The 26367-nt window shown below is 35.7% G+C and overlaps 1 protein-coding gene across 3 annotated transcripts in view; it reads right to left on the bottom strand.

Moving 5' to 3' along the window:
• nbeal1.L (neurobeachin like 1 L homeolog) overlaps positions 1 to 26367 on the bottom strand; it is a 98171-nt gene that overhangs the window by 56137 nt on the left and 15667 nt on the right. For 2 of the 3 annotated variants that reach the window (XM_018236161.2, XM_018236160.2), the window contains exons 3-15: positions 16970 to 17061; positions 16394 to 16555; positions 14718 to 14799; positions 13452 to 13579; positions 12463 to 12545; positions 12266 to 12351; positions 10064 to 10370; positions 9621 to 9727; positions 8250 to 8336; positions 5020 to 5103; positions 3444 to 3542; positions 1571 to 2151; positions 80 to 212 (exon numbers count right to left, since the gene is read on the bottom strand). In XM_018236161.2, coding sequence (XP_018091650.1) covers positions 80 to 212; positions 1571 to 2151; positions 3444 to 3542; positions 5020 to 5103; positions 8250 to 8336; positions 9621 to 9727; positions 10064 to 10370; positions 12266 to 12351; positions 12463 to 12545; positions 13452 to 13579; positions 14718 to 14799; positions 16394 to 16555; positions 16970 to 17061 — 2031 coding nt within the window. The remainder of the gene's footprint in view (positions 1 to 79; positions 213 to 1570; positions 2152 to 3443; positions 3543 to 5019; positions 5104 to 8249; positions 8337 to 9620; positions 9728 to 10063; positions 10371 to 12265; positions 12352 to 12462; positions 12546 to 13451; positions 13580 to 14717; positions 14800 to 16393; positions 16556 to 16969; positions 17062 to 26367) is intronic. The other variant, XM_018236162.2, reaches the window with a different exon arrangement.

Below are 26367 nucleotides of genomic sequence, written 5' to 3' on the forward strand. Positions count from 1 at the left end.
AAACAGGGAATAGATACGCTACAGAGATATTTCTTATTTAATTTAAGAGATGCATACTATTGCTGGAAACTGCTCTTACCCATAATGAATCACAAAAGCAATGGTCGGGTAACATAACTGTAGCATATTCCTTTTTTGTGCATACTGCAACAACAAGAACCCCCGAGGAAGTAATAAATGCTTCAAAGCCTGTACCACTGCTGGTGAAAAAGCTGTAAAAAGAGAGTTGTTGGTCAGTTTTGTTGTGAAACAATAAAAAATATTCATCACATGGTTTGGGCAGTTAATTGAAACTGCATATTTACTACATTTGCTTGTGTGTTCACACTATTGGTTTATATTCTATATTACAAATATAAACATATAGCGAATAAAAGTATACTACTGTAATTTACAGAAGCCCCCCAAGGCAAAACATATAAGGTTTGCAAAACTCAACGGTGACTTCTAATAGCTTTTTTAAATTTATTAGGGGTTATACTATAATTTATACTCTAAAACAGGAGCTTATGTATGGCTTTAGACACTATTCCACTCAGCAGACCAAGAGGAGGTCAATGTCACATGAGGCGATTAGTTGCCCGTGACAAAATTTCCTCTTCTGCGGGTAACTAATCTCCTCCAAATGCTTCCTGACTGGAGATAAAGTGAATTGCCTGTGGCAAAACATTTCCTAGCAGTCTATTTAAAAAGTATGTTTAAAGAAATACAAGACAGATTACACAAGGTTAAAAGTACATTTTACTGTAAAAATTACATCAGATTGAGCCTTTTCAGTGAATTCAGTGCTGTATTACATGGCTAATGTGACCACACCATCCTTCATAAAGGATCCTAGAAGGTTTGAAACATCACTTACAATAAATATGTCATTTTTTTCCCTGTATTCAATAGCATGTAAGTCAGTCTTTGAATACTGTATATTCTGCTAACTACTCTGCACCTTACAAAAATACTGACACGCAAAAATAACATACCTATCAAGGCATAAAAATGCTCCATCTTGCTGCGATTACAGAAAGTACAGAAAAAATATGTATGATCTTGCATTAGTCTGTTTAGAGGTACACTAAAGGGCACATTTACTAAGGATTGAATATTGAGGGTTAATTAACCCTCGATATTCGACCCTCGAAGTAAAATCCTTTGACTTCGAATATCGAAGTCGAAGGATTTACCGCAAGTACTTTGATCGTTCTTCGAAAGGATTTTAATCCATCGATCGAAGGATTTTCCTTCGATCAAAAAAAGCTTAGAAAACTTATGGGGAAGGTCCCCTAAGGCTAACATTGTAGCTCAGTAGGCTTAAAGTGGTGAAGTAGATTTTTTTACTTCCAATCCTTCACTCGAGCTTAGTAAATGTGCCCCTAAATTTTTTAGCTAGCCACCGGATATATTGTTGTTATGAAAGTTTGTTAACACGTGGCACTAACAGACCATGCCATAATATTGAACACATATATGTACACTAAATATTCCAGCAACACAAAAGTACTTTACATGTAGAGTTAATGTTTAAATAAACTGCCAAATTTAAAAATTAGTTATGAACAAATGGTTGAGTTCATACCTGTACAACTGTTTTCGCCTCATTCCACTGCTTGAAGCACTAGAAAATGACTGGTCCTGATCCAGACAAAACCAAGCAAAAAATGAAAAAGCAGAACCGGGCCATTTTTGAAAAGTGGGCACAGCTATACCTGCCAAACTATGGGACAAGTTGAAGTACTGTAAGGCACTACACAATCCCTGTTTTCTAGTTATTGCAAGCAAGGCACGGGTTACAGGTATTACATAAGGATGACTTTGCTTGGGTTCTTTAGTTCTCAGCAAGTAAAAGAGGTGAAATAACTCTTCAGAGCTCATTGACTGGCTTCCAAGTGAACCCAGAAGGCCAATTAGGTTTTCTGCGCAGGCTCGATGAAGAGAGTAGTGTGAATTTAGAGTCTCTATTATTCGAATGACCATGTTGGCGTTAACACACATTGTTCGGCTTTGTTTGTTTATGCAGCAGATTCTCTTCAGCCACTCAGAGATAAAGATTTGGAGATCATGGGACTGTATCTCTGGCAACCACTGGATAAGTAGCAGCAAGGGCTGAACATTACTGATTCCCAAAATTCCAACAATGTTATGATCTCCCTCAACAGCCTGCAAAACAGATTTGCAGTTAGATGTGCAGTTAGAATATGAACACAACATACAAGTTGCATAACAAATCTACATACAGTGCCTATAAAGAGTATTCAGTCCCTCAGTCCCTCAATTTATATTATATACTGTGTGTGTGTGTATATTTATATATATATATATATATATATTATATATATATATATTATATATATATATATATATATATATATATATATATATATATATATATATATTTATATTTTGTCAACACTGTGATCAACAGATGCAGATTCTTTTATTTTGAAGTAAAATAAATTACAATGGAAAAATGCAAACCATACATATATCTACACACAGACCCATATAATTTGCAAATGGGTGGGTTAGGTTTTTTCCAACCTGCACAAAATTATGAAATCACCCTTCTACTTAGAGCTCTGCACATCTATTATATGACATGGTAAACAGGCACTTTTAAACAGATCAGACATCAGAGTCAGCTACACCATATACTTATGATTGCAATGTGTAGCATGTTCATTAATGGCCATGACCCATAACATAGTTCCAATAAAGCAAGCAAACAGCAACTCTTCACCCCTTGTAAAAGTTAAAAAGCCTTTATATGAAACACATGGCTTAGAAAACCTTTGACAATAGCGACATTTCAGTCTGCTGTTAGCATTTTTCAAGTTTTCCACAGATCACCAGAAGAAAACTCCAAAGTCAAGTAGAAGGGGATATATATTCACCTGTATGCATAAAAATTGCTCCTCTGAGCAATTTTGAAATTTGCATTTTCTTATATAAGCAGATCATGCTAGGGCTAAGAGAAAGGCACAAAGCTTTGCATGCAAGCAGTATCTCCTGACAGTCCTCTGCTCAGTTCTATCACTACTGTCATATCCAGTGCAAGAATTGTGAAGAGAAGTATCCAGAGACACAGCGTTTTACATCTGTATATTGAGTTTCGGTTTTATCTGGCCCTAAGGCACTAATGTTGTACAGGCCAATAAAGGTCCCATGAGGCAAATTGTCTGTTTATCCTTTGATAAAACACCCTTATTTTGTATATCTATACAGCATGTTTCGACAGATATATTTATATATCTGTAAAATCAAAACTGCTCTACATCAAGCAAAATTAAAGGGTGCTGTTAATATGGCTGTTTATGTCAAAATACTGTGCAGATGATGACAATCCCTATTAGATATATAAATTATGTGGTGAATAAATGATCTGTTCTCAAACAGGCTGTAGAATCAATTATATATCAATTTAAAGTTTAAAAAATAAATAAAAAAGTTACCATGTTTAGAAGTTCTTCTAGTAAAAGCCGAGATGGTTGTCCAAGTGATTTTAATACATCAATAAAGTGTGCATAACCTATTCTTTCATTAAAAACTTCCTTTAAAAAAACAGGAAAGAAAAGAGCATGAAAAGCAGTCCTAATTTTACAAGCATTCCAGTATGACTTAATATCCCTGGCTGATATTGCACTTAGAGTTATGTCACACAAAGTGTTTACACATTTTTGTGCCAAAATCCACCTATACTGTCAATGCACATTGACTTCAAGCAGGGAAGGAAGTGGTATGAATGCTGTCTCTAAAAGTCATCGGAGAACATCTTCATAAAAGTCTAGAATGTATTAACTGCAGAAAACAGATCTAATTAATTGTGCATATTTTTATTCATTTGGACATCATGGTTGCCCAGAATTTTCTTAAAATATAAAAAAAATTCACCAATGAGGTAATAAAGGTTTCAGTCTCTGCCTAAAACCTGTGAGTTTAAATTAAAATACAGGTACAACAGAATTAAAACTAGGTAAAATAAGAAATACCATACTAAGACATAATTAATCAAAGATATCCCACACAAAAAAATCTGTAAAAAAGGATTAGGTAATTATTCAAATTATATAATGTTCTACTGGCAGATTCAATATTTTTTTTAAATATTTTTATTGCTAAATATAAACATGGCTGTATTTACCATTAAGACACACAAAGTATCATGTCTATGGCAGCAGTTTTAGGAGGGTGCTCCTTGGGTGCCTATATAGCAGATAAAAGTGCATTGGGGGAAAAACCCAGCTCACTGCTTTAAGGTATACCCCTCTCTGCTGCACTCAGCACGACAGCAGGACCACCTGTGCATGTGTCAAATGCCAAGAGAAGGGGGCAGACTTTGGTCCAGTGCGTAGGGGAACATTCTGCATATAAAGGCTCATTTACTATGTAAGCTAGTGCAATATGCAAGGCACAAATCACACAATGCAGAGTTTTCCCTGGGATGCCAGCATCACTGAAAAATATGTACTTGCAGCTTCAAACTGATTTGGACCTGTGGACAGTCAAGACAAAATTTTAAACTTTTTGGTAAGGCATAACACTGTTTTGATTGCAGGCCAAAAATAAGCCTCCAAAGAAAAGAACACAATCCCTACAGTTAATGATGTTTTAGTGTTTTGCTGCCCTTGAAACAGTGCGCCTTGAATTTCTGCACCGCAACATGAAATAATGAGATTACAAAGGCTTTACTACACTGTCAGAAAGCTGAATCTCTGTGGAAGTAAATCAGTTTATTTCAGAAAAATGTGTAAGTTATTTGAAAAAAAGTGCAAGGGTTCCAATATTTTTATGTGAGTGAAGTTTTGAATTTGGAAGATGATTATTTATTTTTTTCCAAAATTAGTGGGTTGAGCATTTGTGCCAGTGTTGTGCCTAGCCATATGGGACCCAAAAAACAAAGAAAATAAACCTTTAAACAGAGGCAGTAAAGACAGTTGTTTACCTGCATACATTTCATGCATTAATACATCATCAATGTTAGGTAGCTAGAAATAAATGCAATTCTGTAACTAGAAAAGAAAGTTTTACCTTTGCAGAAGGAGATTTATGCTTCACTGCTGTAAGAGCCTGAATGGTAGTTACAGCTAAGCGATCTAACCTTTCCTGAAAAACCTGCAGAAGGAGGAATACCAACAAAAACATACTTGAATAGATGGATTTGCTCTTGAATGGAGAATTATAAAATGTAATCATTTTAAAGAGTATTTATCACCTCCAACATGTCTGTTGTTCTATACAAATGAGAATATTCTAGGATTTTAAATGCTGACTACTACCTCTTATAATCCTAACACATAGGAGCAGACTCCCACCTAATTGTGTTTATGTGAGGCCAAAGGACATACATGCATTAATATAAAAATTAGAGAGACAGCCAAATGAGTTACTGAAAGCACTACTAGTATACACTTAACTTGTCTTCTCCAAATTAATAAGCCTAGTTAGAGGTGATACCTGCCCTTTAACCATTGTAATCACACAATACTGATTTTAGGTATTTATATAGGTCCCTCCACCAGCCCAACTTAAAAACAAAATCAATCAATGTATAATGCAGGAGAACAAGAAAAACGGTCATACTCACAAAGCGCAGGGAAAATGCAAGCATTCATTGATACATAAAATAGCTGTGTATTATGGTTTAAGGGGGTTGCCACTAAATGATTTAGAAGCTTCAATTAGTATATTTAAAATGTTATACTGTGCGTCTAAAATGCATAACTGGGGTCACTAATCAACACAAAATAAATGCCACATTTTTTCACACACATTCAACCTAGACTTAACCTATATTATATTGACCTTTATATAAAGGTCAGTATAATTTGCCTTCTTTATCAATTAGTGCACCGTTATATCAAAAGGTAGCATTGCATCTTTATAAAAAGTTTGCTTTTGCTATGTATAAAATGCTTTGAAAAAACTGAATTCTATTTGACTGTTGTATATACTATTACAAATAGAATCCCGCTGCTTACCGCTAATGTTATAATCAGTTTGTGATTATGCAAATCATATAGCGATTGTACATTTTGTACACACCATAGCAGTCACAATGCCCTACCACACCAGCCATTTGTTCCTTTCGAAAAGACTGGACAATTTATATTTATGACAGACCATGACATTGACACTGGAGCTTTCTCCCCAAAAGCACAATTTTGGCCAGTCCTGCCACAGCCCTAAAAGTTGTTAAAGCGGAAGACTACCTTCAAAGGCCCTTTAAAAATGTTACAGATGAAAGTAATCCCAGCAAATGTCCATTTAGTTTCATCTAAATATTTTTTCCCATTTTTTTAATAATTTGCCGATTTCACCTCTATGGAAAGTGAAACATAAAAACGACGTGCGATTGACTGTGAAAATTACATTTTTGTTTCTTCACTGTTTCTCATCTTGTTCTGGTTCTTACCAACTGATGCATCATTCAGGTATCGAAAAACATGCCTTGTTGCTGAGAGCAGTGATCCTAAATGTCCTCTATAACCTCAAATTCTCTCTCTCGTTTTCTCATTTTTAAGGAATTCTACAATAGCTGCAACTCCAAGTAAAAGAAAACAAATTTAAGAGTAGGCTACTGTGTTTATTTATATGTGTTTATTTAGCTGAAATCCAGCTACTTTTTCAGATATATCATACATATATACAAACTACCACTATTAAATTATTTCCTTAAGAGAGAAACGTCTTCAATGATTACTCAGCAAGTTCAGTTGTTTTAAATTTCCCTATACTAGATATACCATGACCTGGATGAATGAAAATCTTCATAGTTATATTTCCTTAAGAGAGTTTTTAGGTTGCCCTTTAAAATGATACTATTTTGCCTTATTTTTATTAAACATTAAAACTTAAAGTTCAGTTCCTTGTACTTTTCCAAGCTCTTAAGCACCTGATATATCTGAACATTTGATCGAATACGAAAGACCCGAAAATTGAATACAAATTGAATTTGAATCGGGTTTTCCACCGAAAAAAACTCAAATGTCAGGAAGGCAATTAACATCTTCAAATGGTTCAACGGACCTCTGCCATTGACTTGTACGTAAGTTTCCAGGGGCTAGGTGTGATAAATCTCACATTCAAATTCGAGTTGGTGGTTTAAATGAGTTTTGACCCCCCCAAAAAAAAAAAAAAAAAATCAAAAATTTGAATTCGAATTTTCCATTTGAACGTTAATAAATCTGCACACAGGGTCAGGACACACAGGCACAGGAAACTTCAGACGACTTCGGAAAACGAATTGCGGCGAGTGCCATCCTGACAACGATTTGCATTTCAGTTGGTGGGAATGCAAGGGAGGCAGTTCTGGGAGATTACCGGTAGTCGCCTGAAGAATAGGAGATTTGTCGCCGGGCGACTAATCTCCGTGAATCTGCCTGTGTGCCCTGACCCTAAATGTGTTGAACTTTAAAAAGTTGCTAAAAGTAAGTTTAAGCACTTGTTTCTACCTCAACTTCTATACAAGTATATTTTCAGGAATTACAGATAACAAAAAGAGAACTGTGGCTCAAAAGGAAGATCTTACAGCTAATTATAATCTAACATACATTCAGATAGGACCACACATAGGACCCAAATAACCAATCCACCAAAATGCTGAAAAAAAGTTAATAAATTAAAGAATTGTCATTACTAGTGAAGATAACTGAATCACATTTCAAATACATTACTTGAACTCAGCCCTTGGAATGGTTAAAAGGTTTTACACAAGCATTTTATGTAAAATATGCAATCACTAAAAACTAAAAGTACTACACATGATGAAAAGAAGAAACGTTCACTTGAAAAACTGAAGGCAGAGACATGCAAATTGCCCTTTTTATTGCCTCTTCTAGCTATGCATATAAAACACCATCCTAAATGCAGACACTGCCATTAATTCAAAGCCATTTACTTATCTTTTTATACCACTTCAGTGCAAGATATAAAAAAATAAAGATTATTTTTTTATAAACTTTTACAAAGGTGAACATCCCCTTTAAGAGTGGGGTGTACCGGTAAATGTAAAATATTTAAAATTGTTTGGAAAACAATATTTGCTTATTGTTTCTTAGTAAAAAATAACTGTATAACTGTAAAACAAAAAAAAAACCATCTTAACTTTATAACTGAATATCTGTTAAAATTATGAAAAATGTTTCATGCAGTGAATGTTAAAAACCAGAATATAGAATTAAGCTGAGTTAAAGTAAGGTGCAAGAAATGTCATCCTTTCAAGCCCTTAGTCCATTGGTGCTGTTACTGACTATGTGTACCTGATTTTCATTCATTTCTGTCAGTAATTTGTTGGCAAATTCTTTTTCGCTCTTTTCTGCCCCTCTATAGTAAGCGTTTAACAAAAGCTGCAGGATAGAGACAAGAACATTGCAGAGAGCTGAATTAACTGTTAGCAGCAGCCAGGAAGGGGATTGGACCATCACAGATGAGAATCTCAACAAGAACATGTATTCCAATATAAAAACAATTAACCCAAATAAATGCCAGCCTGTAAATGGGTTTTTATAGCAAAGGAAAAAAATCATGCACTGTTAATGGTTTATTAGACTTGGTTCCTAGGACTGGGGTGCTTAATATGTTAAATACCTTGGGGGCAGTACAAATATTGTAGCTTTATAAAAAAAAAAAAAAAAACAAGACTAAAAGCAACTTTGCACTGTTTAGTTAAATGCAAAAATCATATATATATAGTAATTTAGGGAGTCAAGAAGAAAAAGTATTATATAACCAGGAACATAATAGGACATCAGGTTATTTTTCATCATATAATAAACTAGAAAAATCAGTGGCTCATCAATGCAAAAATTAACAAACATAAAAAGGATACTGTCAGTTAATAGTGCTGCTCCAGCAGAATTCTGCACTAAAATCCATTTTTCAGAAGAGATTTTGTTATATTCAGTTTTAAAATCTGACATGGGGATAGACATATTGTCAGTTTCCCAGCTGCCCTCAGTATGTTCTGATAAACTTCAGTCACTCTGTACTGCAAGTTGTAGTGATATCACCCCCCCCCCCCCCAGCAGCCTAACAAAAAAACAATGGGAAGGTAACCAGATAGCAGCTCCCTAACACAAGATAACAGCTGCCTGGTAGATCTAAAAACAACACTCAATTGTAAAAGCCAAGTCCCACTGAGACTGATTCAGTTACATTAAGTAGGAGAAATAACAGCCTGCCAGAAAGTAGTTCCATCCTAAAGTGCTGGCACAAGTCACATGACTGGAGCAGCAGGGAAACGGACAATATGTCTAGCCCCATGTCAGATTTCAAAATTGAATATCTGTTGGCTCTTTTGCGAATTGAATTTCAGTGCAGAAGTGTGCTGGAGCAGCACTATTAACTGGTGTGTTCTGCACATGTTTTGCCATGGCAGTATCCCTTTAAGGACCAAGGGAAAAGGTCACAAGTTTGAGATATGATGCCTTTTGACAGTGATTGCAAATGTATGCTGCTACCAGTAGGTTTAAGGCCAGTTTATATAGACCCAGCAGGTGAGTGACTGGTAACATGGCAGCCCAGCAGCTGGGATTACTCAAGAACCCTCCAGATGACCTGCATTTTATTGAAAAATGAGAATCTTGCATTCGATATGAAGAGCAACAAACACATTTTCAATTTAACCTTACCCTGCAGTTCTGTAGTAGTCGGATGAGATGCTCGAAGCAGTTGCTGTTTAGAAAAATTGCTTGCAGGACTGGTCTGTCTTTGCAGTTTAACATTTCAGTCATACAGGCTGCAAAAAAAAAAAAAAACAACTGAGATTCAGCATATTTGTATATGTTTTAACATTTAAAAAAGCAGACAAAGTGGATGCCGGAGCTTTAGCTACAGTGGAAAAGACTGAATTTTATATTCAAGAATTTTAATAGTAGTTTTCTCATATGAGGACAATGTTTGGACATCCACGAAAACACTGTATTTCAGTTACCATTTTACATGAAATGGAAGTAACAAGAAATCATATTTTAAAATAAAGTTTACATCACATTACAATCTTTATATGCATTTTATTTTGCTGTGACTATTCTTATTTAAAAAAAAAAAAACAAACAGAAAAACAAAAACTTACTCAGCATCTTAATCTGCAGTGTAATGAACCGGTTTTCCCAATGCCTGGATCTCCTTTGACTGGATAATGCTGAATGGTCAGAGTTGAGCAGCTTGAAGTAGTTCTCCAGAATAGTGCTTATTTCTACCTGTCGCTGGTCAGAGCTGCTAACCAACAAGATGTGAATGACCTCTGTCAAACATTTTAGAGTTAGCTCAGCCTTTCGACTCACTTCACCTGTGTCTCCATCATCCCAAGTATCACAATCTGCCAAGATACGCATCAGGACTTCAATTGTAGCTGGAGAGATAGCCTGAAGTGCATTTCTCTACAGGAAAAAAAACCATTTAAATCAAAAACACAGAAGTACTGGTACTTATTTCTATTCTACTTCTAATTTGTCATGATTTATCATGATTTTGGAAGTACTCTCAGCAGCTCTCACTCAATGCAAAGCTAAAGGTGGCCATGCACAGGCCGATAAAAGCTGCCGACAGACCTCAAGGTGGGCATATCAGGGAGAGATCCGCTCGTTTGGCGACATCGCCAAACGAACGGATCTCTCCGTGTATGGCCACCTTAAGTCAGCCTTTTATCTGAAAGGCTCATTAACATTACTACATTGCTGATATGATCTACAGTGGCTGATTGAACATCCATTTAACAACAAAATAAGTAATAGTAATGGTAGTAAGTTATAAGAATGCTCTTCTAAAACATGGAAAACTATTGAGTTGTATTCGAGGTGGGAAAAACACATGACAGACTGAAGTAACCATGGCTAAAAGATTTTGGAAAACCAACACAAGTATCACAGGGCTCGTGGGAGAGGTAGGTATACCGATATGCTCTTGGATGATATCAGTATGACGTTAGAAACTATACGTATTATTAAAAGCCGTGTCGGACTGGGACACCAGGGGCCCACTCTCAGTACTAATATTCTTCATCTCCTCAATCAACCTCTATTCTCCTAGTCTCTTTTCTTTACATACTATATGCAATTCTTCCATCAATTTAGCCTCTTTATTTCAGCAATGTCTGCAGCTGTCGCAAGTTTGGAGGGTGGGGAGGCCCCGGTGCACATCCTGCACCCAGACCCTGTCACAGCTAGTTACACAACTGGACGTAAATATGTAATAACAGTATCAATTTTGATTAACTTTTTATTGTTAAAGGGAACAAATAACCATACCACAAACCGTATTAATACTGTATTACAAACAGCATTAAACAAAAGAGCACTTTGTTACACAAGTACAGATTTCAAATGTTTTACACCACAATTAGGAAGACATGACATGCCTCTGCTGGGGATGCATTGGTATTTTGACATTTAATATCCCTGCTTATAGTCAGTCTTATGTGTGTCAAACTGTATTAATCATAAAAGACTATAGTGAAGAGCCTTCTTTGCTACAAGAAAGCAAACTAAAAACAAGTGCAGTTTAAAGGAACACTAAAAAATTAAAGTGTTTAAATGTACTGTTGCTCTGCACTGGTAAAACAGGTGTGTTTGCTTCAGAAACACTATTACGGTTATATAGAAGAATATAATATACAAGCTGTTGTGTAGCCGTTGGGGAAATTCATTCAAAGGGAAAAGGCTCAGGTTACATAGCTCTGTAGACTTAAGTGATGTTCTACAGAGGTTATTCGTTATCTGCTATTTAACCTATGCCATTTAGCCTTATTACAATTGCCTCCATTACTACACAGCAGCTTGTTTATATAAACTATAGTAGTGTCTGTGAAGGTTCTCATTCATCCAGGTTATGGTATATCTATAGTAATAAGTTATATCAACTGGGCTTGCTGTATTTTCTTTTTCCTTGAAGACGTTTCCCTAGTCATACGACTGGTTTTCTCAATTCAGAACTCAATTCTGAATTGAGAAAGCCATAAGATGACTAGTGAAACATCTTGATTTGACTTTTTACTATAGATAAAGTATAGTAGTGTTTCTAAAGCAAACTGATCAGTTTTACCAGTGCAGGGATAATGTTTTATAAACTTTAAAACACTTTCGATTTTTGGTGTTACGGTTCCTTTAAATTACATCTCAGCCATATCATTGGAGAGGGCAAAAATTCCGCTATTTTGGTTATGTAAAATATTAATTTTTGCAAAACACTTGAATGCAGATGGTCACAGTATTTTATTTGATCCATTCCAAGAAAATGCTTTGCCTTGCACAACTGTGTTAATCGTTTCACCTCTTACCTGAGCACCAGAAAGGATGGACCCAAAGAGATGCAGAAGGCAACATTTCAAGCTTTCTTTGAGATGTTCACTTTCTTGAAAACATTCTAAGAAACAAATTTAAAAAACATAATACAAGTTCAAATCGTCATAAGCATTTGATCACACCAATAAATAGTGGTTTGCTTAGTCTTCTGCTAATATCTCGAAATACTTACGGTAAAAGAAAGGTATGAATTCAACAGTGAGGGAAGCTGCTTTGTATTTCTGTCTACTCTTCTCAACTGGACAGATGATCTTCCTGAATAACAGAGGTTTATATAACAAGATTATTTCACAAATATACAGCATAACAGTGCAAGCAAAATAGCATTTGGAAAAAAATCCTGAAAACCCAATATGTATAAGTCAAAGTCAACTATTGTCATCTCAGCAGTATATGAATACACAGTGAGACGACGTGGTTCCAGCTAGTACAGATATCAGAGTGACAAGTTAATGTGCATTCCCAATGAAAGGTGTTTCAAACTGAGCAGCCAGTTGGGAGGTAAAGATCTGTAGACTACAGGAATGTGCCTTCAACTGCAATAAGGAAGCTGCATGGTTCAGCTGTAGAAATGTGTCTACAAAGTGATCAAAGAGTAAACCATGGCACTAAAAAGGGCTAAGGAACCAACATGTTTACACACGTTTGTAATACAGGTCATATATAAAGTACGGCCATTTAGTGCAAATCTTCACCAGTACATATCAAAGAAACATTGTTGCTGCTACAGTGGAGTTTTGTAAATTAACATTTTACTCTCAGGTCAGATTTTGGACTTCATATTCTAGGAATAGCCTCAAACTGTAAGCTAAAGTAACGAACATTTGAGGTAACTGAGCTCTTGTGATCAGTGCCAAGAATGAGTAACCAAGTAATACCTCCTGCTGACACACCTGGTGACTGCTCAAAATGAAACATTAAATTTGAAGCACATAAAGACAGACATGTGGGAGGGAAAAAAGCCAGCTTGAAGACATTTCAAGTCACAAGAGGTTTTAATCTTTTTTTTTGTTTTTGCAAAAATGGTTTGGATATCCAACATTATCTTCAATATCTTTAGACAATTCAAAATATCCAACACTTCAAGTATAAAAGTTGGTCTACTTTCAAAGTTCCCTTTACAGAAGTGGAATGGAAGCGTTATAGAATTTTGAAACATACCCTGCAATGATTTGTCTCCAGTTTCGATATGGATCATAGAGGCTTTCACAAAATACCAGAGCATGCTGTACAAACTCCTCAGTAGATGATTGGTCCATGAGTTCTTTCTCCTTTGTATTGCTTTTAAGCTGCAAGAAGCATTGAATTAAATCACAAGTTAATTTTTGGTTTAGAAAAAAAACTCATGGTGCTAGGTATAAGCATACCCCTTATTTTGCATAACATTATTTTCCAGCAGTTGCAGCAATGTATAAAAACCTAGTCCCATTTAGACTGTAAGCTCTACAAGGCATGATCCTCCCCTCCTTGTGTCTTTTAACATGTGCCAATTAATTTTACCTTGTAATTTCAGTCTAATGTTTCAACTGGTTTTTCCTGCATTGTAAAATAAAAGTAGTGTGCACACAGCAGCATTATGTAAAAAAGTGTATGTACTAGGCCAAATGATTTATTGCAGGAATCAAGTGAATCTGGAGGGCCTGGCTGAACCATGCATAACCATAAACAACAACATAAAAATTGAAGGTGACAATTTTCTCTTGTACGCTGCAAAAACTCTATGGCTCATTTCCATTTGTAAAGTAGCTTTCAGATTCTGTTTGACTCGTAATTTTGTAGCAGATTCTGTACTAAGCTGGATACATACACATGCAAACTTGTTTAAAATAGGTTTTATGGGATAACAAGGAAGTTTTTCAGTGACCACTTACCCTATCTTGAAGAAATATGCATTTTACAGACACTTAAGATACCATAAAATTGCTTCCGTTGCCGACTGAAAAACTTTCCAACATCTCTGCCACATCAAGTAGGACCAAGTCTATCTTACTAATTATGTCCAACATAAGACTGCAGTAATGCAAGACAGTTTTACATTCAATTAGATGCAGTATAAAGTGTGCCTAATACTAATGATTTATATGTTTTATATTATACTATTATATGTACATGTAAATAATAAAACTGCATATAACTATTCTTTGAGGCCATAGCATTATAAAGTGGGTCCACTTATATTTCAATTTTGCAGCCAAAGAAGGGGAGACAATCTCCCGAACACTGTGCAAACAGTAGTTACGTCAAAATGCTTAGAACAATATTAAATAAAGGAATACCTGTCTGAGGAGTTCCTACCTCAAGTTTTATTAGTATTAATAGACCCCTCTTTATTACCAAATGAACAGCAATACACATTTTAATTAAAAGCACACAAAATATGTGGAAATAAATTAATAACACAATTCAGTTCAAACAAAAACACGTTACCTGTTGCACATATAACGTTGTCATTGTGATAACATGGTTTATGTAAGAACAGCATCCAATTTCTTCCACATTGGAAAGATTTCTGAAAGAAGATGATTTTTTATTATTATGTTGCACAAGTGAAAATGTTAAAGCATGTGTAAAAGCCTATATTTCCCTACCATGTATAAAAGTTGGGCATATCTAACCCACCCAAGCCACATCATTTGTACTGCAAATACCCAATCCATTTGCAAGTGCAGCTTTCACCGGCGGCCATTTTCCCTTAGACACCATCAGAAACATTGAGACATGTATGCTGTAAAGTTCATGCAATGCAAAATACAGGTTACACAGGCACAATATACTTTGATAAAAAGTTCAACTGGGGTTGAGCACTGTAATGGTTAAAGGAAAACTATACCCCCCAAACAATGTAGGTCTCTATAAAAAGATATTGCATAAAACAGCTCATATGTAAAATCCTGCTTCATGTAAATAAACCATTTTCATAATAATATACTTTTCTAGTAGTATGTGCCATTGGGTAATTATAAATAGAAAATTGCCATTTTAAAAAAATAAGGGCCGCCCCCTGGGATCGTAGGATTCACTGTACTCACAAACATACCAACAAACCATACATGTTAGGTCACATGAGCCAATTAACTGACAGAGTTGTGTCTTTTGCTTCCACACTTCTTCCTGTTACAGTTAGAGATGAAGTATTTCTGGTCAGGTGATCTCTGAGACAGCACAGACACCATCACGAAATGGTGGCTCAAGGCAAGAGATGTAAAAGGGCAATATTTACTTAAATATATATTCCAGTTTGGTAAGATTCTTTAATATGCCACTTAATATAATATGAACTATCTGTTGCTTAAGTGTTCATTTTGGGGGTATAGTTTTCCTTTAAGCTGAGCCCAGAAGTGGTTAGGAGAAAAAAACAGGATCAGACAGTTAGAGTAGAGTTTCTATGGGTACCAGCAATGCAATCTCTTCATTGGCTGTTAGACTGGAGGGTGTGTTTAGTAATCTGAGTTGAGAAGAACTGAGCAAGCTCATAAAACAACAGCCAAATAAAATTCCTGAGGGGGGGGCAGAGGGGGTTATAGGAGAAGAAGGATTTCTAAGTGATAAAGTGAATGCTGCAGCCTTACTGTTAACATTTTAACAACCAGAGTGGCAGGTATCTAAAGATTTCAAAGAGGCTGTTCACGGATTTCATTTTTGTGGAGGGGATTTACATATCCTTTAAGTTGTCTTACAGATCAATTCAGACTTGAAACAGCTGGCCAGTGCTGTAGCTACTTATTGCAGAAAGATGATTACACTTGATGACTTAAAGCACAATACAATTTAACTACTTATATAGCAGTAAAATAAAGGGGCAGTCGTGTTTGTATTCTTTTCATAAGCCAATCTGCCAATTCAGAGTTAAAATACTAAAAAATACTAAAATTAGAGTTTCAATTCATTGCTATTCCATTCCCCAGTTTTATAAACTATATGTGATTTTTAAGTGAATTGTAAAATAAATTATATACATATATATATATATTTCAAAGACCTGGCAATTCATTAACTCAGGCCCAAGGAAACTGATTATGTGCCAACGGACTGAGAACACAGAAAACTGTTGTCAAAACATGTTATTTATATAAGCATGTAGACCAACACTAACTGGTTATCACCTGCATATGATGATGAAAAACTTGACAAGCAAGAGGGAGAGGTTCTGTTGCTCCTCTTCCATTCCATCCGCAGTCTTTTGCACACAGTACAGCAGCTGAAGTCTAAGCACTTGCAAGATATGATCAGGGAGCAGTGACAATCCTGGAGGTTCATCGTCAATCCTACAAAATGCAGAAAAAAAAAAATACACATATAAATATGAAGAAAGAAGATAATCTAATAAAATGTCTACTTTATTATGTACATAAAAATACAGCTGAGTTTTTTCTTTTTTTGTTTACCTCCTATGTTTCCAACCCCTACTGTACTCAAAACATCCCCATGCTGATTCTGTATTTTTCACTAAACCCTTGGTTAGAAGAAGCGTGAAGTTTTGACATCACAGTAATATCCAAATGGTTGGCCAAATCAGGTTGGTCAAACGTCTTAAGAAAGAAGCTGTTTTGTCCAGCAGAATCAGTCAGGAATAGTGAAGTCAGCAGCCAGTAGAATGACAATGACCCTACATGCATGGACATTTTCTTAAGGCAAGAAACATAGCTTTACAAAGAAAACCTACATTTTATGTACAATACCTGGTTGGCAATTCATCAAAGTCAACATCAAGGAACTGTTCATAACCTGAAACAAAGCTGTCCAACCAAAGCCGCAGATAGTCTGGGTCTTTCTGTAACAGAGATAAAAGTTTAGGAAAAATACTGTTAAAATTGAAGTACAATTAAATAAACCACATTCCTAGATATAGAAGATATTTATTTGGATAAAGTGGTCTGAATAAAAGTATTAATTTATGCCTACAAAAAAAGAATGGTCTAATATTGAGTAGTCTCTCTCACAATTTGTATTGGCAATGAATTTCCTGACTCGAAAAGACGGGCATCGGATCCTAAATTAAGTAGGATTTCAAGTTATGCATAAATAGACCTGTAACAAAGTTAGTGCCATAATACTAATCGGGACATTTTTTTATTCCAGGTTTTTGGACTCACTTTTGAATTCAACATTTGGACTGGTTCCTGCTTAGCTCATAACAATGTTACAGATATGATCTTTATTATCACATAGTACAGGTATGGGATCTATTATCTGGAATGCTTAGGACGTGGGGTTTTCCAGACAAGGCATATTTCTGTAATATTCACACAGCTTAGTTATCATCAAGTGCAAGGTACTGTTCTATTATTACAGAGAAAAAAAACAAAGACAAAGAGTTATTTGATTAAAATGGGCTCTGTGAGAGATGGCATTACTGTAATTTGGAGCTTGCTGGATGTTTCAGTTTCTTGCCACAGTGGAGCTTTCAATCTAAGGTTCCCATCCACATTATATGAATACGTTGTTTTAACAGGCATTCAGCAAATGCACAGGTATGGGACTAGTTATAAAGAATGCTTGGGACTTAGGATAAGGGCTCTTTCTATAATTTGGACCAACAATTCCTGAAGTGTACTAAAAATTAATTTAAGACTAATTAAACCCATTAAGATTGCAGCTTAGATAGGATCAAATGCAAGGTATTGTTTCATTATTATTGAGAGGAAATCTATTTAAAAAAAATCTATTTTAAAAATGAGAATTATTTACTTAAAATAGACTCTATGGGAGTATGTAAAAGAGAAAAGAGAAGGAAGCAGACATAGGGCAATACTGTCTATGGGAGTATGCCTTGTTATTTGGAGCTTTCAGGTTTACAGATAAAGGACCCAACATCTGTAGATGTACAGAATATGTAGCAGACATTCTCACAAAACTTCAAACTAACTGGCCTTCAGGTTGGCCTTTCAGCCTCTGATTTGCCCCCCCCCCCAGGGCAAAGAACTATTGCAAAGCACTAGCTTGGTTTCTGCCATTGCCCATTTTGGCAAATAAAATATGCTTTACCAACCAATTATCTTAACCTTTTTCTCAAGAAACCAGTATTAAGATGTAAAATCACTGTTGAGACACAAAAATTATTTTTCTGCTCCTTGCTTAGTTTATTTTCTATTCTAGATCAAAATTCGCATTATTAAAAGGACCCGTTCTAAACAACACGGTATCCAAAATTGGTCCCAAACTATAGGTAATAATCCCTGCAATAAGAAATGCCTTCATTTGGGATAATGGAATAAAAGCTGAATCACTTAGTATATGTGTAATAAAAAGAAATCTTACAAAACCACATTAAAAGGAAAGTAAGCAAATAAACAGGGTTCCAAGTGAGGAGACTTTTTTATTGAATACTTAAGCCTTTTTGGTGGTTTGTCTCAGCAGCTTTCCTCAAACAACTCTAAGAGAAAGGCCCTGATTATAGCATATACCCAAATAAATAACCAAAAACACAAGCATGCATATTTTTTAGGTAACTGATATTTTTTTTTTTACTTACGGCACATGAAAACAGAACTTTTTGTTCTCAGGCATCTCAATGCCAAAGCAAAAATGCCTCATTTCACTTTGATAAATGGAATTTCTATCTGACTAAATGTAGGTGACGGAAATATAGTGCTGGAGAATTTGTAACACTTTCTATAAATGGTATGGGTGTGGGTTCTGCCATCCAAAATGTTTGCAACCTGGGATTTTCTGGATAAGGAGTCCAACCATAATACGGAGCAAAATGTCCTTACATGTCTTAAAGGGACAGTATAAGGCTAGGGCCAGACTATCCTTAGCACAAGCAGATTCTCTGCTGTCCTGCTGCTCCTCTTTGCTTTCTAACTGCAGGTTGATTTGAGCGCAAAATGCCGCATTTTGGTGCCAAAACCTGCCGCGTCTGCCTGCACCCAAGAGGAAACAATCCTCCCAGGTGCAGGCAGACCAGGAGCGGAAGCACAGCAGGGTAGTGGACTCTCAGCCTGCGGAAAAATGCAGTTGGAGATCCACTATGGCCTGGTCCTGTCTTAAACCCTTCAGCCTTTGTTGTGACTGTTTTGTTAGCAGGAGTACATTATGCAGAGGATAACGTTAAAGGTTAAAGCTGCTATCGGCCCTTTCGACCGTCGGCAAATTATCTGCCCGTGTGGGGGCTCCCGACGGGTCCTCCCGATCGGTATCAGGCAGATATCGATAGGTCAAGTTTGATTTTTTTTCTACGATCCAGGACCGTATCAGCGCCTTGTCGGCACCCATTCGCAGCATTGTAATTCGATTGTTCAGCCCCAGGGCCAAACGTTCAGATTCACCAAATATCGCCCAGCCATTAGTGGGCATATCGGGTTAAGATTCGCTTGTTTGGTCGCCAAACGAGCGGATCTAATAGTGCATGGCCGCCTTAAGTATAGCCTATTCGACCTCCATTCACATAAAAGATTAATACTGCATCCCAGAGAAGAAGTAGCAGGAAGGACTTTAAAAATTATTATCAGAAGGCTTCACTTTGCATGCAATTGCTTGTGAATGGCTTTTTGGCTCCTTTCAGCCCTTCTCACCCTAACCAGGTTCGGTTTCCCATTTCGCTACCCTCCAAGTTCTACCCATCAGAAGCCATGTTCCAATATCTTGCACGGATGAGATCTAATAAGATTGAAACAGGCTGTCTGCAAGTTTGGAACTATGGCTCTGAACCATTAGGCTGTATCTGTGCTATAAACCAGCAGTTCTGGATGCATAGTTGGCCAAAGGGACATAATGGAGTGATTTGAATGTCTCCGCCCATAATGCCTTATAGGAGACACAAAACGCTCATTTTTGGTATCTAGGCAGTGCTGTGTGTATGGCATGAGACAAGTAAATACCTCACTTTAGAAGGGAGTGTTGAACCAATTAAAGTGCCAGCACATAATTACCCTTACTACCACCCTCTGCCCCCTTCCCCAAGTCCCAACATGAAGATGGAGAGAATTTAACATGTTAGTAGAAAAATTATAGAAAGTAGTGGGAGAGGAGAGTGGAAGACACTGGAGGAAAAAAAAGCAAAACATAAAGTGTTTAAAAAAATAGAAAGCAGAAAATAGGATATGTAAAGTAAGAGAAGATAAGGAGAAAAGGAGGGGGGAATCATGGAAGAATGACAGGAATTCATAACAAATTTGCCTTTTATAAAAAATATATATATATATATATATATATATATATATATATATATATATATATATATATATATATATATATAGTCAATGCAGAAAAGACGGCACTCACAGGCAAAAAATCAAACGATCAAATAAGGTGAAACCATGCGGTTTATTGTGATCCTACGTTTCGGTTCCTTCTTGGAACCTTCGTCAGGGAAAGAAAACAGCTGTTTTCTTTCCCTGACGAAGGTTCCAAGAAGGAACCGAAACGTAGGATCACAATAAACCTTATCACCTTATTTGATCGTTTGATTTTTTGCCTGTGAGTGCCGTCTTTTCTGCATTGACTCTATTATTTTCTTTCAGGCTGGCACCCAGGCTATTATTTACTTTATGGTGTGCGCTCCACAAACGGATTATATATATATATATATATATATATATATATATATATTTTTTTTTTTTTTCTTTTTGCATTTAAAGTTATTCAACACCTACAAAACGTATTCCTTGACAACAGAAGTCCTAAGTGAAAGGTCTTCATTTAATAGTCCTGTAAAGAGCTATGAATGGCATGAATGACCCCCGTTTATTGTCCTGTACTAAACCCATTGTATTCTACACAGCTGATCTGTTGTGCAAACATAAGCCCCTTTGCCCTATTCAACTTGAATGGCTGTCCCTATGGCTACATAGAAGCATATTTACACAAACAATAACAGTGTTTCTGATGCAAACACAATATTTTTACACCTGCACAGTTACAATACAATATATTAAAATTATTGTTATTGTTCCTTTAAGTTTTATGGGCCACCAAGATGTCACTGGCTTTGTCTTTGGGAGAGGGACTGTTGGAAAGTATAAATAATTACTTTCATCATTGATTAAGTGTGAGTTCAGGGAAAGGACTACTCCCATTTTTATTTACCAATCAAGCAAGTCAATTAGTATATAGGTTGCAAATCTCTTTTTAATTACAGCTGGAAATTGTATATTTCTCCATATTATATATAACATGGCAACAGGTTAAAATTTCTTACAGGGACTTTAGTTTCTTCCAGCATTCCAATAACTTAAGATAAGTAAAAATTGCTTCTCTTAAGGGTACACAGATGGGACACTTTCTTGCTCCATGTAAATTGCATTCCACACTGGTAATAAAGCACCCAAAATGACAATGACCATATTGTAAGGGGCAGATTTATCCAAGGTCGAGGTGAATTTTCGAATTGAAAAAATTTGAATTTTGAGCTATTTTTGTGTACTTCGACTAGGGAATATTCCAAATTCGATTCGAATTTGCAAAAAATTTTAAAATTCTAATATGAAATGTATCATGTTTATTCGACTTCGACCATTACCATCTAAAACCTGCCGAATTGCTGTTTTAGCCTATGTGGGGCCCCTCGATCCTATTTGGAGTCATTTGGTGAACTTTGAAAAATCAAAGGTTTTTTTTTTGTGAAAAACTTCAAAAATAAATTCGATTGACTCCGCTATTCATTCTATTCGAATTAGGCCGAATATGGACCTATTCGACCCAAAAAAAAACACTTAATTTCGATTGGTCTTTTTGAATTAGAATTTCGAAGTATTTTCAATTCGAAATTCAACCCTTGATAAATATGCCCCTAAGAGTTGTCCAATGCCATTGTCACCCCTCTTCTTCCAATCAACATTTCATATATATATATATATATATATATATATATATATATATATATATATATATATATATATATATATATATATATATATATATATATATATATATATATACACACACACACATAAATAATTGTAAAATGAAACTTTGACCAACGCACCATCATCATCAGAATTTAATCCGGGAGAAGTGCGTTCACTGTACTGACATATTATAAATTTAAAGTTGAATGTTTGTGTCCCTTGTGTTACAATTTTGCAACATTTAGTTGATACATTTCTCAGCAGCATCTCTGGAATATTAGCAACTATTGTATCAATTCTAACAGCTGCCTGTAATGAAACCCAGAGATTCTGCTCAGCAGCGACAAAGATATGAAATGTTTAAACTAAATGTATCCATTTAGAACAGTTTACAGGGTCGGCGACCCCCCATCCCAGAGCTGCTTCAGAAGGTGAAAAATTACACTTTACACTTCAATATTAAAAAAACAGTCACACATAGAAAATAGAAAAAGTCGTTATTTTCTGGTGAACTATCTGAAAACTACTAGTTGTTTGGGGGTGAACCACCTTTTAAGCTGGTCTTCATTATTTGTTTTTGACTAGTTTTTGAGTTATTTGCCTTCTTCTTCTAACTCTTTCCAGCTACAAATGGGGGTCACTGACCTCTTCTAAAAACAATTGCTATGTAAGGCTACAAATGTATTTTATTACTCATCTTTCTATTCAGGCCCTCTCCTATTCATATTCCAGTCTCTTATTCAAATCATTGCATGGTTCAAATAGATAGGCTGTGCAGAATTAAAACTGTTTCTAATATAGTTAGTTAGCCAAAAATGTAATGTATAAAGACTGGAGTGATTTGATGTATAATATGTCAGTCAGAACACAACTTCCTGCTTTTCAGCTCTCTTGGTTTACACTGACTGGTTACCCTGGCTACCAGGCAGTAACCAATCAGAGACTTGAGGGGGGCCACATAGGTCATATCTGTTCCTTTTGAATCTGAGCTGAATGCTGAGGATCAATTACAAACTCACTGAACAGAAATGTACCATGTGGCCCCCCTTCAAGTCGCTGACTAACTCAGAGTTATAGAGCTGAAAAGCAGGAAGTTGGAGTCTGGCTGTTTTATTAGACATCTGTTCACTCCAGCCTTTATATATTACCTTTTTGTCTAACTATATTAGAAACATTTTTTATTTTGCACAGCCTATTTACAGTTTTTATTTTCACACTGAACTGTTCCTTTAAAGTTAACTGAAAGGTGAACAGCCTCTTTAAAAACATTGAAATGTACAAAAAAATCATTAAAATATTAAATAGTTATTTAAACAATGCAATATGTATAAGGATATGACAGTTTGTAAACCTTCTGGATAACAGGTTTCTGGTTAATTGATGACATATCATAGTTAGGGGAAAAAAGGCAGAAATAGAAATGCCAGCCTAACCAAGAGCTTGCTGGAATTGCCAGAATTTGAAATATTATGTAACTGCCCAGTTTCCAAAAACAGAACAATGACAAACAGGAATAAAATGCAGAGGGAAAGTGCTCTACAAATATGCACAAAGCCTTATGTCTGCTCCAATAAAAATCAAAAAACTGCACAAGTCTACCAGGAAATGATAAGGATGCCCTGGGTGCCACTCTGAGGGGGTTATTTATCAAAGGTCGCATTTTAGAGTCATGTGAGCTTTTTGAAACCTCAAATGAACTCACAACTCAAATGGTTTCTGATTTAAAGGAATTGTTCAGTGTAAAAATAAAAACTGGGTAAATAGATAGGCTGTGCAAAATAAAAAAGGTTTCTAATATAATTAGTTAGTCCAAAATGTAATGTATAGCAGGCTGGGAGTGACTGGATGTGTAACATAATAGACAGAACACTACTTCCTGCCTTTCAGCTCTCTTGGTTTACACTGACTGGTTACCCTGGTTATCTTGTGCTTACTGCCTTGGTTACCAGGCAGTAACCAATCAGAGACTTGAGGGGGGGGCACATGGGTCATATCTGTTGCTTTTGAATCTGAGCGGAATGCTGAGGATCAATTGCAAATTGCCTGAACAGATATGTACCATTTGGCCCCCCCTTTAAGTCGCTGACTAGCTGAAGAGCTGAAAAGCAGGAAGTAGTGTTCAGGCTATTATGTTACATATCCAGTCACTCAAGCCTTTATACATTACATTTTTGGCTAACTAACTATATTAGAATCATTTTTTATTTTGCACAGCCTATTTACCCAGTTTTTATTTTTACACTGAATTGTTCCTTTAAGAAAAAACTTGAATAAAAAAAAAAAAACTCAGTAAGTTCGGGGATAACAAACCCAAAAACTCGAATTCATCAACAGGTTTTAGGTGGTGTGTTTTTGGATTCAAGCTATTTCTGGGGGCAGGGTATTATAAACATTTTTTTTAAATCTTAAAAAACTTTTTTTTTTTTTTTTTTTTTTTATTAACCTGAAAAATCGATTTATGGCCCAAAAATAACCTCAAAGAAATTTTTCATGGAAAACACAACTCCGCCCTTAATAAATCTGCCCCTAGATTTACATGGAGAGGGAACTCTTCCAAGCAGTCAGTACTATGTGTTTTTCACTCTTCTCACAGTGATATTTTTACGTTGCTAAATTATATTTGAGAGGCATTTTCTTGATAAGTAAATGTGTTGCATCAATAATGAACTGTGTGAACAGTACTGAGTTTTCCTGAGTTGGGGACAAGTTTTTCTTATTCCTGACTCAAAAACTCAGGTCTGTTTGCAGTGACCACACCACCAGGTCTGAAAAGAATAAGCTGGATTTATTTTCAATACAAGCTTTAAAATGCTTATGTTAAATACAATTGTCAACAGATATATGTTGGAAAAAGAAATCAACATGCAAGAACTATTTAAAAATATTAACGCACAGGGTTTGGCCATTACTGTGCTATTCTGGCACCTGCAGCTCCATGACTCAAATTTGGTTTCCAAATGGAAAACTTCACACAATTGCAAAAACAAAACCCCAAATAACTCTCAGACCTAGAAGTGTTGCTTTCTCACAGTAGCAGCCTTTATGTTGTGCTTTTATTGTGCAGCACTTGCCCGCCACATTTTTATCCAGTTTGCCATTGTTCTGTTTCAAAAAGGAATCTCAAGTCCTGGCAATTGCAGCTTGCCTTTGCTGGCACTTATACTTCTAGCTTTGGCAGCTATGAACGTTATATACCAAATACAGGAATTATCTATACACTCTCAAGCAATCAAAATATAACTTTTTAATCAGAATATTTTTTTTTTTAATAATATGATTTTAGTTTCTATAAAGGGGACCTGTCACCCAGATATAAAAAGCTGTATAATAAAAGTTCTTTTAAAAATAAACAAGAAAATCTATTTTTTTTTAATGAAAACATACATGCCTGTTATAATTGTATTTAAAACTCTGAGCTGTCAATCATATATTGCCTTCACTTTTACTTTCCATTCTGTACTTCTTAGATGTGATTCCACTCGTAACATTCCTCTCTCCCTTTTGTACATTTGTGTAGCATGGCCATAGGAATCAGGTCCCCCATTCTGGCACTCACACAGAATTTTGGGATGATGCTTGCCTTAAAGGTGGTTCAACTTGAAGTTAACTTTTAATATGTTATAGAATGATCAATTCTAAGCAACATTTCAATTGGTCTTCGTTGTTTATTTTTTATTATTTTTTAAAGATTTGCCTTTCTTCTTCTGACTCTTTCCAGCTTTTAAATGGGGGTCAATGACCCATCTAGAAATCGAATGCTCTGTAAGGCTACAAATTTATTATTGTAACTTTTTATTACTCACATTTTTATTCAGGCCCTCTCCTGTTCATGTTCTAGACTCCTATTCAAATAAATGCATGGTTGCTAGGATCATTTGGACTCTAGCAACCAGATTGCAGAAACTGCAAACTGGAGAGCTGCTGAATACGAAGTGAAATAACTAAAAAAAAACACACAAAAAAAACTGTCTCACGATATCACACTCTACTAAACAACACGAATCGCCCCACTATCCCTTGGTTTTTATCCTTCTAATTCAAGTAGAGGTCTGACTGCAGTCAGTATTCAAAAATTTCACAATATCCAAGGAATAGAAAAGAACCCCCACTTGAACAATCTAAACTAGGGCAGTCACAAAGTATTTTTGACACACTTATTAAAAGTCGGTTAAATAGTAAGCACTTAAATAAACACCACTAATCAGTGCATAAGGTTGAATGTAACACTTGTTGAAAATTTATAAAGTGTTGTGCAATAAATTATAAAGTGCAGTGCAATGAGTTAATTG

Source organism: Xenopus laevis, chromosome 9_10L, assembly GCF_017654675.1.
Source record: "Xenopus laevis strain J_2021 chromosome 9_10L, Xenopus_laevis_v10.1, whole genome shotgun sequence".
Taxonomy (NCBI): Eukaryota; Metazoa; Chordata; class Amphibia; order Anura; family Pipidae; genus Xenopus; species Xenopus laevis.